The sequence below is a fragment of the Cibotium barometz genome, chromosome 31, assembly GCF_041138505.1.
Source record: "Cibotium barometz isolate CiBa-2024 chromosome 31, ASM4113850v1, whole genome shotgun sequence".
Lineage (NCBI taxonomy): Eukaryota > Viridiplantae > Streptophyta > Polypodiopsida > Cyatheales > Cibotiaceae > Cibotium > Cibotium barometz.
In genome coordinates this window covers 18,070,772-18,085,552 of record NC_141076.1, presented here as the reverse complement: position 1 = coordinate 18,085,552, position 14,781 = coordinate 18,070,772, and the positions used below count along the sequence as shown (strand labels likewise).

Here is a 14,781-nt window from a genome sequence, read left to right as displayed (position 1 = left end):
GATCCGTCTCCCTGTGATGCCAACTGTCGTGAAGACTCCAGGGCTAAGCGAGCATATCTGTCTCTAGGGAGAGCCCAAGTGCTATGTATAAAGGAGACTGATCGAGTGAGTGCCTCTACTACCAATGGGGGGGCAGCCATCTCTGCACGGATAATATCATGTGGTACGGAGGCCTTGGCCCTAATCATCCGGGAAATCATAGAAACCAAGGGCCTCTCCATATGTCTCCATCCATCAGTGCTACCAGCTCGGCTGTGGTGATCCACTGAGGGTCCCCATATCTCCACTCCATACAGCATGGCTGAAGTGACCAAAGTGTCAAAGAGCCAGAGCTTTGTTCGAGGTTCCTGAAACTGAACCTGCGAACACATCCTCTCTAGTCTCTCCAATGCTACATAAGCTCTGGTCAATCTGGTCTCCGCTGCTCTCAAGGAAAATAGTGGGCCACTGAAAACCACACCAAGGTAAGTATATGCATCTGTATACTCCACTGTCTCCTGACCATATGTAAAGGTGGGTACTGACCTCCTAACCCACTGTGCTGTGGTGTTAAACACCATCACCTTGGTTTTACCAAGGTTAACAGACAATCCACTGTCCTGTGCAAACGTGTGCAATGCATCCAAATGACGCTGCATCCCCTCTGGAGAATCTGAGATCAGCACAATATCATCAGCATACAATAACAGTGAAATCCATGTCCCTGCTAGCTGTGCTCCTCTGTCACCCTCCCGCTCTACATAGTCTGAAACCTCATCCACGTACATCCCAAATAAGGTGGGAGAAAGGGGGCAGCCCTGTTTCACCCCAATAGTGGAGTGAACCATCTCAAATATACCCTGAGTAGTACGTACCTGCCCCACAACTGTCCTGTATAAAGCCATGATTCCCCAAATCAGCTCTGTGGGCACTCCCATCTCCTATAGTCTGCGCATCAGTCTGGCTCTCGGTACTGTGTCAAAAGCTTTGCAAAACAACAATAAATCCTCCTGCCATATAATCTGCCCTCCTCAATAATAGCTCTGAGTGTCAAGATATGGTCAAGAGTGGAGAAACCTCTCCTGAACCCTGCCTGCCCTGATGCACGTATGCCCTCTCTCTCTGCCCATCTACTCAACTCCTGCTCAAGAATAGATGCATATAATCTAGCCAATGTGTGACCAATCATGATGGTACGATAATTCCCAAGAAGCATGGGATCAACTGACTTGAAGATAGGCACAATCGTGGACATATTCCAAGTCTCAAGAAACCCCTCACACATGGCTCGGTTAAACATCATAGCAATAAGCTCTGCAAGCATATCTCTGGCATGAATAAAGTGCTCTGCTACCAAACCATCATGAACATATGCTCTCCCAGTCCTCATCCTGTCAATAGCTTTCCTTACCATCTCAGCAGTAAAGAAAGCACATGTCTCTGGGCATGGCTCCGATGGGTCTAGCAGGGGCGGCTGTCCTGCTGCTGTGTACAGGGATGCTACATACTCACCCCAAATCTCTGTGGAGGTAATGGTTGGTGATGGTGAATGCTCATGGAATAGTCTCCATGCCTCGCCTGAGTCCTAACTCATAAATGACTGATACAAATCCCTCTCTAACTGAGCAAGATAAGCCCTCTTCTTCCGTCACACTAGGTGCCGGAAGGTAACCCGTGACTGTCTGTGAGTGGTAACACCCATGAGCACCTCTCTCTGTAATCTGATCCTCATCTCTCTGCACTCCTCATCATACCAACTGTTTTGGGGCATGTTCCCAGATCGTCTCCGTGTAGGCTAACTATGGGGATATGCCTCTGATGCTGCAGCATGAAGCGTATCTATCGATATCTGAGTGAGCTCATCTAACGGCCGTCCCGGCTCCTCGGCACATAAGCGTCTGTATATCTCATCCGTGTACACGGTGTCAGTCTCCCTCGTAAAGGTATAACGAGTGTGTGTGGATACCTGTCCCAATGGAGCGGTGCTGAACTGAAATGTGAGAGTGAAGGACAAGATAGCATGATCCACGGCTATTCCAACCGGCCTAGTGCCTACCAAAAAATCCTGAAAAGAGGGAATGAGACTGGGCTGAGCCATAACATAGTCCACTGTACTAGCACCATGCCTATGTGGAAAGCAAGTGAAACCGCCCGATGTCGGGAATCTCTGTAGGCCATTCAAGATGGCCAATCCATGTGCAGTCCCCATGTCTATCAAATACCGCCCATACACTGTATGTTCCTCATCCTGTGAGAGTCTAGATAGGCCCATATCCCTAACATCAAGCTCCCTCAACATCTCCTCTGAGGTATCATAAAATACTGTCTGGTTATGGGCGGTCCTAGCATTGAAGTCCCCCAGGAGAATGATGTCACCATCCTTGGAGAACTCCCAAATGTCATCATCCAAAATAGAAAAGGGAGACTGCCCGCTAGGTGATGCATACACTGATGTACTAGGAGCAAAATAGCATATAGCAATGTAGAGATATCTGCCCGTCTCTGCCCTCAGTCTAACCCACATGTACCTAGCCTGCTCATCTCTGCGGACTATATGTGTCAGTGGCTGTAGCTCCTCTCTAAACAATACTGCCACTCCTCCCGAGCCCCGTCGTCTATGCTCTGAACGAGTCTCCTGTCTACAAGCTGTCTCCCATCGGTATCCACTAGCATGTGGCATGGACTGTCCAGGAGCCTAATGCGTCTCACAGTAGAAGATGATGTCCCTCCCAGTGAAACTATCCTCAAAAGCCCCTACATCAAGACATAGAGATCCATTACAATTCCAAGTAGCAACTTTGAGTGTAGTCCCATAGGTCTCGCGCCGTCATGAAGAGCGCCTCTCCATAATCACCACTCTACCATCTCTATAGAAGGCCACTTTCCCTTTCTCTCGGGCTGCCCTTATCTCTGGCATAACTTCTTTCATGTGGGCAAGTTGCGAGAGTGTGAGGTCATCTCCAAGAAATATTCCCGTCTTCTTGAGTGTAGGACGTCTCTTCAAGAAGTCCTTCTTCGCACATGTAAGGCCCGGGTCTTCCTCCTTTGCTCCTCTTCAAGGGTCATGTTGATGATGGTGGGAGTGGGGATGAGTGGCGATTCTTTATCTTTCCCTTTCTTGGCGACCTGGATCCATTTCTCCGCCTCGTCCATCTTCTTTTGTGTCTTTGTGATCACCTCCACCCATGAAGATGTCTTCTCTTTATGTTGCTCCTCCTCCTCTCGAATGATCCTCATTTGTTCCTTGATGGTATTCAACTCTTCAATAAAGGAGGGCTGAAATTTTCCATCCTCAAGATTGCTTTTTGAAGTGGCTTCCAACTCCTTTTTGAGGGCTGCGATTTCAGCGGCTTGACTCTTAGCATGCAATTTGGCCTCCACTAAGCTGAAATCTCAGCCTCTTGTTTGGAAGATCTCTCTTCGAGCTCTTGGATTTTGTCAAATCCCTTCTCGAGTTTGGAGAGGCGGTTTATGATTGCGGTGACGGAAGAGTCGACCATCTTCTTGTTTTCTTTGATAATTGTGCCGAGCTTGTCCTCCACCTTCACGAGCTCCTCTTTAAACCCGGTCTTGGCCATGACTTTTTGCAGATTCCCACAGCCAATGGACTGAAAATTAATCCATGACACAGGCCCGAAACAGCAGCAACAGGGGGGGGAGGGGGGGTCAAGTCATGTAGGGAAAAGGGGAAAGAGAGGAGAAGAGAGTTACGTTGCTGCCTTGGGGGCCTGAGGAAGGGTGGGTGGGAAAAGGGAGGCGGACGGACGGACGGGCCAGCCCAGGCAAGAAGAGAGGCGGGCGAACAGCGAAGAGGGCAGGGCAGGGCGGCGCAGGGGCGAAGGGGGGCAGGGCGGCAAAAGCGAAGCAAAACAGGGCAGGGCAGGGCGCCGCTCAGCGGGCGAACAGCGAAGAGGGCAGGGCAGGGCGGCGCAGGGGCGAAGGGGGGGGCAGGGCGGCAAAAGCGAAGCGGAGGGGGGCAGGCGGAAGAGAGAGAGAGAGAGAGAGAGAGAGAGAGAGAGAGAGAGAGAGAAGGTCCTTCAAAGAGCCAAACGCCCCCCTTCTCAAAGATCCAGACCTTCCATCCACAAGCTCCAGATCCGCACTTGCTTCAGAAAAACAGAGAGGCACCACCACAGGTAGCAGAGAGATAGAGGCCATGTAGTTAGTCCATGAGGAGGTGGGCATATGATGAGGCCGGACACGTGAGGTTATTTTGTTGCCTACTCTATTGTCCACACAGAGTGTACGTAGTATGTTGTCCTTGGATTTCTTTTGGCAACTGGTTTTTTCTTTTTCTTGACATGCAGCTTACTACATGTAACATCTTTTTGGTCTCATAGACCCTTCGGGTCTTTTGGAGACATTAATAACATCTTTCTTCAAGAGCCTCAGATGATACCTCTAAAGCCAACCATAAACATCCACACAACCCAAGACTGCAACAACTCCTCGACCGCGTAGAGAATGTGTGTGTACAAAGGAAAAATGCAAAGGAAAATAGACTCATACACCACCAACAAGCTGCATAGTATTGTTGATCCTTCCAAAATCAGATTCTATAATCAGATTTCATAACTTCTGATAGCACGCATCCGACACCCTTGAAAAACCCAAAACGACTCTCTCATCACTGTTTTCTTCGATCTCGCCTCCTGAAAATATCAAAGATTTTGTTTTTTTTCTTCCTCCACTCACTGCATGCACGTGCCTGATTTTGGCAAGATTGCATGCAACAAATCATCTCATCTGTGGCTGTTGAAGAAGATCCAGCAACAGCATCATCATCATCATCATCCTTTTTTTTTTTTCAATATACTCTTTTTCAAAGCCTATAATTTTTTGCCCAGCGACAAAAACTTAAAAACCTCGAAATGAAAAGAAAAAACATTGAAGCATGCCTTGTGACTATGAGTTGTGCATTAACAAGATATTGCCAAAGGAGTATAGCACACTATTATGACGCAGAAACACATTATGCAACTTTTCTATATTGGACAAGACTATGTTAAGCCAGGTCGGGATATATACAAAAGAACACACTCTAGTAGGTAGATATTTTGACTTCAAAAAATCAGAATTCAAGTGTGACATAGTATAACTAGCTAGGGTGGATTGAGGAATGTGACATGCTTTGTGTGGTATAAGACACACAGTCACTGCCATCACATAACAATTGTAGGTGCATCCAATTCCAGATATTACTATGTCCTCTATGGATTACGAGGAAACATTTGTCAAGCTACTGTTCTATGGTTGGATGGCCATATCATGCACCATTGTCTACCACTAGGGCGAAGCTGGTACATAAGATGATTGTAGCTAGGTGATATGTTGAGATGTGTGCTCTCTATTTAGCCTTTAAGTTGGTAGTTGAAGGTGTAATATGTGTAAGTATTATTTGATGAAGTTTATATCTTAACAAGGGATAGTACTCAATAACATTTTGTAGAGCTTTTAAATTGTATGACTTATCTAGTGGATGTGGATGATGCCCATAACAGAAGAGTGGGCGCACGTGAGTGTGTGTAGTGTTTTTCTTTTTTCAGGGGTGGGGGGGGGATCACCAGGCACTATTTCATCCAATGGAAGGGCCACATTATATACATCTCGCTCTTACATGTTACATCTGTTTCTTGCATGTTGCTCAATGTGGATGACATATAATCACTTCGAGCACAGCAGCACATTTAAGTTGACCCTATATAGCACCATGATAAAAACTTTGGGTGTGGAAATTTGACCAACTTCTTGCAAGTTAATAGAAACATCTTTAAACAACTTACTCAAAGAAAGCTAGCCGCCATGAGGGTTCAAGCAAAAATTTGAAGTCCAAATCCAAGTCTTTCAAAGTTGTAGTCTCGTCAATCTCGATCTTCTTGGTTGAGCGTCCTTGCCAAGAACCTTTGAGATCAAATCTACGGTGAATTCTCAGCTCTGTGCAGAACACATTCCCCATTACCACAACCCGAATCTGTCCAAGAGATTAAGAAGAACAGGAAGTCAGTCAGTCAGTCAAAGTCCCTTAACCCACTTGAAGAGAATCATTCATGCATATAGAAGTCAATAGAAATCATGTCTACATTTTGCATATCATTCATCCCATTTGCATATAGACCATCTAGATCATTGCAAAAGACTCAGAATATCATCCAGTATTTTTCCCATATTTTATAGCATTTATCTGGCATTTTTACCATATTATTATCAACATTATCCATTTATGCAAGACATGTTGTAGTCAGCCAGCTTTCAGCCGACCTGCACATGAGAGGCATATAAATAGCTCAGCCTTGCATTCATTCATCATCTCTCAAGCGTTTCAGTCCATAGCATCTGGAGCATCATCGCATGAGCACGTAGAGCATACTTCAGCAAAATGCAACAGCCAATATTCAGCCAAGGAAGGAATCACTTCAGTACCTGCGTTTTCAGCCTTCATGCAGAATTGAGCACTCATACATCTCATCGTTTTGCTACAGCCACTTTGGTGAAGGTAAAACGTTTCATATTCATTCATTCGTAGTGCATAACACAACCTAGAAACAGTCCCAATCAGCCCCTTCTCTCAGCCTCATATTTGCAGCCTTCCTACATTCCATTGGAAGAGTGCATAGGCTTGAGATCAGTCATCATTGGTCTTTCTACAGCCGAGAACAGTTCAGCCCAACTCTTGGTCTTTCAAAGGTCTTTCAAAGGTCTTGTGTTGGGACCCAAGAAGGTGTACAAATCTCTCTCTTTCTCTCTCTCTCTCATCTCTTAAAGTTTGAAGTGATAAAAGTGGATTGCTAAAGACTCACGAAACTCAGGATAAAGAAGGCGGTGTGAGACATGTGTGACAGGATCCTTCATGATGCATAATTCTACTGCAGCCTGCATGTTACATTGGTATCACATTCAACTTGTCCACACACGCCGCAACCTAGCATGAGAGCATCCTTGGATGGTCATACTTCGCTCTGGCACGACCACCGACTTCAATAACATGTCTACAGATTAGACACATCAGCAGGAAGACGTCTTCCCCGAAGGAGACCTTACTCTTCCACCTACTACAGATACCATAGCTCTACTCCGAGCATAGAACCAGCTTCTTGGCTCTTCGAGGCAACAAAAGAAAAACCCACTCCTCCAGTTACCCCCAACTTCGTCACCCTCTTCTTTCAAATGGAGCAACAAAGACGAGAGAATGAAGCCAGATGTCGGGAAGAAAAAGCAAACAGACGGGACTATGAGGAAGCCCAACGCAGGCTTGAAGAAGACCGATGTCAGGCTGAACTTGCCGCTTGGGAGCACCAATGAGAGCTCGATCGAGAATGTTGAGGAAATCATAGTCAAAGAGTGTGTATTTGTGAGTCTTTGTGTGAGAGAGTGCCACGTGTCACTTTGGGAGTTATCCCATAAGCATATGGTACTTGAGTGTGTGTTCACACTCTATAAGAGTGATGTACTTTCTTGTGTGTCAAATCAATCAAGTCAAGCTATCTTGGTCTACATGTAAGTACTTGTTCATTGCTTTCATTTCCATTTCATTATGTTTGCCATCTTTCCTTTCTGCACCTAGAGTTAGCTTGCTCTCCTGTTCCTTCATGTGGTATCAGAGCCATGCTTCTCCATGGGCAACCCTTGGGGGTGAAGGCCGAACCACAAATGTAAGTTGGTCTTCCTCCTTTGGTTGCCCACTCCCATGAGGTTCTCTTCTCCTCTCCTCCAGCCCCGTATGCTCCCTTTCTCTCTTTCTCTCTAATGACCGACTGCTCTTGATGCCACCTTGCTTCATCCCTCTTTCCCACTTCAAAATCAGCATCTCCTCCATATTTTCAAGCTGTTGGCCGACTCTTCTACTTCTAGATGCTGTTGGGCAGCTAGGAGGGGTCGTGATTCTTCTTCATGGGCAGCCATAATAGACTTTGGAGGTGTTCCATGATGTGGGCAGCAAGCTGCGACTATCATACAGGCTGTTTGCAGGATGGGCAGCATGTATCCTTGTTGTGGGGCACGATCTTTTGATCCTTGAGCAACGTTTTTGGGGTCATTTGGAGCTGCCATTCATGGGAGGATAGAACGGCAATTTTGTGGCAGGACTGTTCAGCCGACTACTATTGCTGACCATCAAGTCTTTTGAGCTGAATTCCATTGCAAAAACAGTAAGTTTTTAGTTCAGACTTGAGTCATGACTTCGCTATCTTCTAGTACAGTGTTCATGGATAAGTTCAAGGGGGAAGGCTTTCCCACATGGCAAACCAAGATGCAGCTGCTACTTATGCGTGAAGGAGTGTGGGATGTTGTTGAGAACGACACAATTGATGCACTTGATCAGCCACAAAGAAAAATTTGGGAGCAGCAAAATGCAAAAGCCATTGCCCTCATTGGTCTCTACTTGGCGGACTCTCTCATTCATCACGTCAACTTTACATCCACGGCTAAGGAGATCTAGCATCAATTGGAGAGCATCTTTGGTAACAAGGTCACTAATTCCAAAGTTTTTCTGAAATTAAAGTTTTATGAGCTGAAAATGCAAGACGATGAAGAGCTAAGTCATCATCTCTCCAAATTTAATTCTCTTGTTCAACAATTATCAAGTTTGAAGTGTTCTCCAGATGATGAGGACAAGATGGCAGTACTAATCAAAAGCATGCAAGGTATTTCTCGCTTTGAGCAGACCATTGAAGTATTACGCCTGGCCGCTACTACATATGATGACTTCGTTGCTCCTCTCATTGAGAAAGACCGCCGGAACAAGGGAACCACTTCTACATCCTTGACCTCAAGCAGTGAAGAGGCGCTTATCTCCGCCAGCACATGGAAAGCCAACAAGAACATCATATGCAGATACTGTAAGCAGAAAGGTCATATTGAAGCCAATTGCTTCAAGAAGAAGGAGAAAGAACAAGAACAACACCATGCTAATCTTGTTGCCGCTGCTGCTGATCCACCAAACGAGATTCCCGCCCTTGACAACATTCATGCACTTACTGCCCATGTCACCCTCGATGACGATGACAAAGATTATTGTTTCTAATTTCTTCGATGTGTGTATGGGTGCTCTGCCCTTGCATTAGGCATAAAATGGATGAAATAAACAGTGTGATGTGTGATGGTCAATAAGGGTCCTCTGCCCTGGGTTGTCCCCCAAAAATGTGTATTGGTTTTTCTTTGATATGATGTATTGACACCCAGTTCAGAGTAAGGGGGGGTGACGAGTGATGGTTCTCACTACCGGTCGCAAGCTGACTCAGAAGTCACTATCACACGGGAGGTGTTGGATAGTTGGACTTGCTCTTTGCAGTATTGCGGTGGAGGGGGGATCGGTCTACTCCTCACGTGTTGGGTCTCACACTCTTTGCTTTGAGGAGCAATGTTGAGGAAATCATAGTCAAAGAGTGTGTATTTGTGAGTTTTTGTGTGAGAGAGTGCCATGTGTCACTTTGGGAGTTATCATATATGGTACTTGAGTGTGTGTGTGTTCACCCTATAAGACTGATGTACTTTCTTGTGTGTCAAATCAATCAAGTCAAGCTATCTTGGTCTACATGTAAGTACTTGTTCATTGCTTTCATTTCCTTTCATTTCCATTTCATTATGTTTGCCACCTTTCCTTTCTGCACCTAGAGTTAACTTGCTCTCATGTTCCTTCATGCGCATGTTACTCAAACACCAACGGGAAAAGAAGGCCTTGCATCTGAAGTATCAGCACCTCTCTTCAGTTTCCCCACCCATAGGTGCCACCAGCCAGAATCCCACGACATCGAAAACCGTCGTCCGAACTCAACCGAATTTTAGTAAGTGTGATGGTAAGTGTGATCATTTAGCTGTCAATCAATTTATTCATCAGTTTAACGCTTATTTTCCATTGGCTAAGCTAACAGACCCTCAAGAGTGTTGAGATATTGAGTGAACTGAGGCTCTGATCTCGTCGCTCATGCCTGTGTGGTGTTAAACACCATAACCTTGGTTTTCCCAAGGTTCATTCTCAAATCCCTATCCGCACAGAAAGCTGTAATGCATCCAGGTGTCTCTGTAATCCCTCCGGAGAGTCTGAGATTAGAACAATATCATCAGCATATAACAAGATGGGTATCAACACCCCTGCCAGGCATGCCCCTGGGCCTCCCAATCTATCTACATAATCAGAGACCGCATCAATGTACAGTCCAAAGAGGGTGGGCGATAGCGGGCATCCCTGCTTCACCCCTATCGTGCTGGTCACCCTTTCAGATAGTCCGCCTGGAGCTCGGACTCTGCCTATCACAGACTCATACAAAGCATATATCCCCCACTGCATATCCTCGGGTACCTCAATGTCATGCAATCTGTGCATAAGCCTGGCACGTGGTACGGTATCGAAGGCTTTGCGGAAGTCCACAAAGCAGCCGTATATCCTTCTCTTCTGTGCCCTGCCCTCTTCAATAAGTGCCCGAAGTGTCAGTATGTGATCTAAGGTAGTAAATCCTCTCTTGAAGCCAGCCTGTCCATGTGCTCGATGACCATGCCTCTCTGCCCATCGGCTCAGCTCCGACTCCAGTATAGAGCCATATAGTTTGGCCAAGTAATGACCAATCATGATCGTCCTGTAGTTGCCTGGTACCATGAGGTCCCCACTCCTAAAGAGTGGTACAATGATATGCTCTGTCCAGCTTGTCGGGAAACCCTCACAAATGGCACGATTAAACACATGTACGATGAGCGGAGCCAAAGTGTCTCGTGCATATGAGAAATCCTCTCCAACTAGCCCATCATGATCTTGTGCCTTTCCATTCTGTAACCTGTCTATCGCATCTAGCACCATCCGCATAGTAAAAAAGGTCCTGCTAGCCGGTCTAGCTCCCAGTGGAGGGGGTTTGGGGGGTTGTCCTGGTGCATCATATAGCTCTCTAGCATAAGTATGCCATGCCTCAGGTGCAGTAATTGGAGTACCAGGCTGTCTCTCCTGAAACATCTTCCATGCCCTCTTGCTATCCTTCCCTAGGAAGAGTTGGTAGATCTCCTCCTCTAGCTTAGCCAGATAGGCTCGTTTCTTCCTCCGCACAAGGCGCCGAAAGATATCCCGGCCTGTCTATGCATGTGAGACCCAATGGCAATCTCACGCCGTAGCTGTGCTCGTGGCTCACGACACTCATCATCATACCAACTGTTCTGTGGGGCACTACTGCGGGGGTGGGTGGAAGGGATCATAGTGCAAGGAAACGCATATGAGGCGGATGCATGTAGTACACCTGCCAATCCTCTCGGTAAACCCCAACTGTCTCACGTGTAAACTGATATCTCGGGTACCTGGGTAGATGAGTGGCTGGCGCATCTCTCGGGGATCTACCTACTAGTGTGAAACTCAGGTATGCATGATCGGCTGCTATGCCTACTGGAAATCGTGAAACCCCGCACATCAGGTATCAATGAAGGAGATCCCATCAAGTAGTCCACTGTGCTCGCTCCCCCTTTAGAGTTCCAGTGTGTGAGAGCATTTGATCCTTGCCATCTCGATAAGCCATTGTATATGACCAACCCATGTGCACTCCCGAGTGTGAGAAACTACCTGCCGTAATCTGTAATCTCCCCCTCATCCTGTGCTGATCTCTGCAACCCTACATCCTCTGCCGTGATCTCTGGTACATAGCCTCTTGAGTATCATACAGCTATGTCTGCTCTGTGCCTGTACGTGCATTAAAGTCTCCCAATAGTAATATGTCTCCCATGCTGGCAAACCTCATGATATCATCATATAGTGGTATATAGGGCGACTCTCCTGATGGTGCAAACCTGGAGTGGGCTGGGGGAAAGTAGCATACCGCCACATATAGCTCGCGGAGCCCCTCTCTGCATATTCGGACCCACATGTACCTCGCATCTGCATCTCTATGTACCACATGTATTTTGTCACGAAACTCCTCCCTGTAAAGTATTGCCACTCCTCCATATCCTCTGGTACCTCCCACTGTCCGTGGCTGAGGGCGGAAAACTGATTCCCATCTATAACCCCGTACGTCAGGAAGCCTCTTGTTTGTGCACTGATGGGTCTCCGTATACATAGCAATATCACTGTGTCTGAAAGTATCCTCAAAGTATCCTGCATCTGTTATGAGGGCTCCGTTGCAATTCCACACCGTGAATCGCAAGGTCTCATAGGCCGCGCACCATCAAGCGGGCCTCCTCTCCATAATGATGACTCGGCCATCTCTGTATACCGCCGATTTCCCCTCTTTCCTTGCCTCAACCACACGCGGCATGTGTTCCTTTCCGGTGTGCTATCTGTGCCGGTGTAAGGTCCTCATCCAAATAAATATTTTCCCCCTTAAGGGCCATCCTTTTGGAGAGGAAGGCCTTCTTCTTCTCCAAGTCACCAAACCTGATGATCAATATCTTTGCCCTGGTTTCATCTCTGCCTACTCGCCATGCTCCGGTAATGGGTACATCAGTGGCTCCAATTTGAAGAGCTTTTGCATCCTCTTGGGGATTTCCCTTATCTTCCCACCCAACTACACGTACATGTAAGGCACGTGCCCGTCTCTTGGCTTCCTCTTCCAATGTAGCATTCATCACCTCTACTTTATTGACTCGTGTATCCTTCTGTTTTTTCACTACTTCAATCCATGGGTTGACTTCCTCAATTTGTTTCTTTGTGGCACTGGCAATTTCAGCCCATGAATGCATTTCCTTCTCACCTGTAGCCACTTTTGCCTTACATAATTCCAAAGTGTTTTGCATTTCTGTGATGTCTTTTTCGCAGTCAGCCATACATGTCTTCAAAGTGCCTTCGTTCGATGCAACTGTTGTGCCAATCGGCCTCCCCTCTCCCTGTTCGCGTTGCTGCACAGCGCCTCTCGCCCCCCCTGCCTGCTCGCCCCCCCGTCTTCCCCTCGCTCCTTCCCCCTCCCGCCTTCCCTGCATTGCCCGCCGCCTATCTTTTAGCCCCCCCCCGCCTGCTTCCGCTGCTGCCCCCCCCCCCTTTTTCCGCCTGCCTGCTGCCGCCCTGCTCTGCTCGCCTTCCTCTCCTCGCGCCTCCCCCCTTATCTTCGCGCCCCCCCCTCCCCTCTGCAGTGCCTCACCCCCCCCCTCCGCCAACTCGCTTCCTCCCATCCCTCTTGCGCGCAGCCCCCGCCTTCCCCCCTTTTTTGGGTTTTTCTCTTTTTTTCTCCTTCGCCTACTTCCACCCAACTTTTTTATGCGCTATTGGGACCTTTTGGGGCCAGGCCTCCGCAGGGGCTTTCAGCATGTTTTGGACACTGGGGTGATGCCGCAGAGCTTTTCAGAGGGCTTGATCTATCTTATCCCCAAGGGGGAGGGAGTATCAGATGATATTCGGCATTGGAGGCCTATTACGATCCTCAATACTGTCTACAAGGTCTTAGCAAAGGCCTTGAGTTTGAGGATCCAGCCCTTCCTGGGGGAGTTGATTCATGCTACTCAGACAGGATTTGTCAAGGAGCGCAGTATCCTTGACAACATCTTTACTTTCTGGGAGGCGACAGCCCGAGCTAGATTTCTTGGCGAGGACTTGGTCGTGATGCTTCTTGATTTTGAGAAGGCATACGATAGAGTTGATTGGGGTTTCTTAGAGGGCACTATGCTTCGCCTGGGCTTTGAGCCAGGATGGATCAGAGGGGTGGCAGCTCTGTATTCCACAGCTCGCAGACAGGTGCTAATTGCAGGAGGACGGGGGCCGAGTTTTGAGCTGACCAGATCAGTCCGTCAGGGGTGTCCTCTCGCCCCTTTCCTTTTTCTCTTCTTTGCGGAGGCTATGAGTATGTATTTGACGGCAGAGGAGGTTGGTTTGAGAGGACTTCAGCTCCCAGTCCCCGGGGGAAGGACCTGCTTGATGCTGAGTTTGCAGACGACACGGGCTTATTTTTGCATGGCCAAGAGGCCAATCTTATTCGGGCTGAGCAGTCGCTCCAGGTTTTTAGTGCAGCTTCGAGAGCATTGATCAATTGGCGCAAGACAGTGGCCTTTTGGATCAGTAGTGCTCCCACTCCGGCATGGAGCCCGGACCCCGGTTTTAGATGGATTCCTCGAGGCACAGCAGTGCGGTATTTGGGATGCCAGATTGGCCTAGATTTGTCACCTGAGCAGCAGATTGCCCCGCTTCTTCTGAGCATTCGGAAGAAGCTATTGTATTGGAGTACAGCTTGACTATCCTTGGCTGGGAGGGTGGTGGTGGCAAATCAGGTGCTGTTAGCGACCATGTGGTACATTACGTCTTGCTGGATTTTCTCGAGCTCTTGCATCAGCCAGGTACAGAGGCTGACCAGGAACTTTCTATGGTCTGGGCGGGACGGTTAGCCAGCTCGGGCAAAGGTTGCATGGGCAGTTATTACACTTCCGCTGGCTCAGGGAGGTTTGGGCATTATAGATCCAGTCGATCAGAGTAGAGCCTTATTGGGGAAGCTTATTGTTCGGGGGTTGCTTCCAGGCGCTGAGCCTTGGAAAGAGCTCCTCTTGCAGCGGCTGCAGGCTCGGGCGCCCCCAGCAGGGGGTACTTGGGCACCAGAGATTCGCTGGATCTTCATAGAGATGAGGAGGACAGGCCTCAGTAGAGGATGGGAGGACAGATTTGCTTTGAGTATCCTGAGAGCTTGGGAGCTGCTGAGACCGGGGCTCTCTCAGCGACCTCCTTCTTGTGTTGAGGAGCGGGCCAGACAGCCGCTCATCTGGAGCCCAGCGGTTCGCACGGAGCAGGGTCATATGCTGGGTTCTCGGCCTCGTCTAGCCTGGGGACCTTTAGCGGCAGGCCCAGCCCGTAGTTTTGGAGACTGGCAGGCTTTCTGCAGTCTACCAGAGGAGATCCAGGTGGAGAGGCTGAGTCACTTC

General features: G+C 48.0%; 1 protein-coding gene across 8 annotated transcripts in view; it reads right to left on the bottom strand.

The window, feature by feature from the left end:
• The window catches only part of LOC147620565 (phosphatidylinositol 4-phosphate 5-kinase 9-like), a 104,108-nt gene that overhangs the window by 36,320 nt on the left and 53,007 nt on the right, over positions 1 to 14,781 (bottom strand). For all 8 annotated transcript variants that reach the window (XR_015269952.1, XR_015269953.1, XM_086824796.1 and 5 more), the window contains exon 6: positions 5,763 to 5,950. Coding sequence is in view for 6 of the 8 variants with exons in the window: in XM_086824796.1 (XP_086680922.1) it covers positions 5,763 to 5,950 (188 nt within the window). In the remaining 2 variants the exon portion in view is untranslated. The remainder of the gene's footprint in view (positions 1 to 5,762; positions 5,951 to 14,781) is intronic.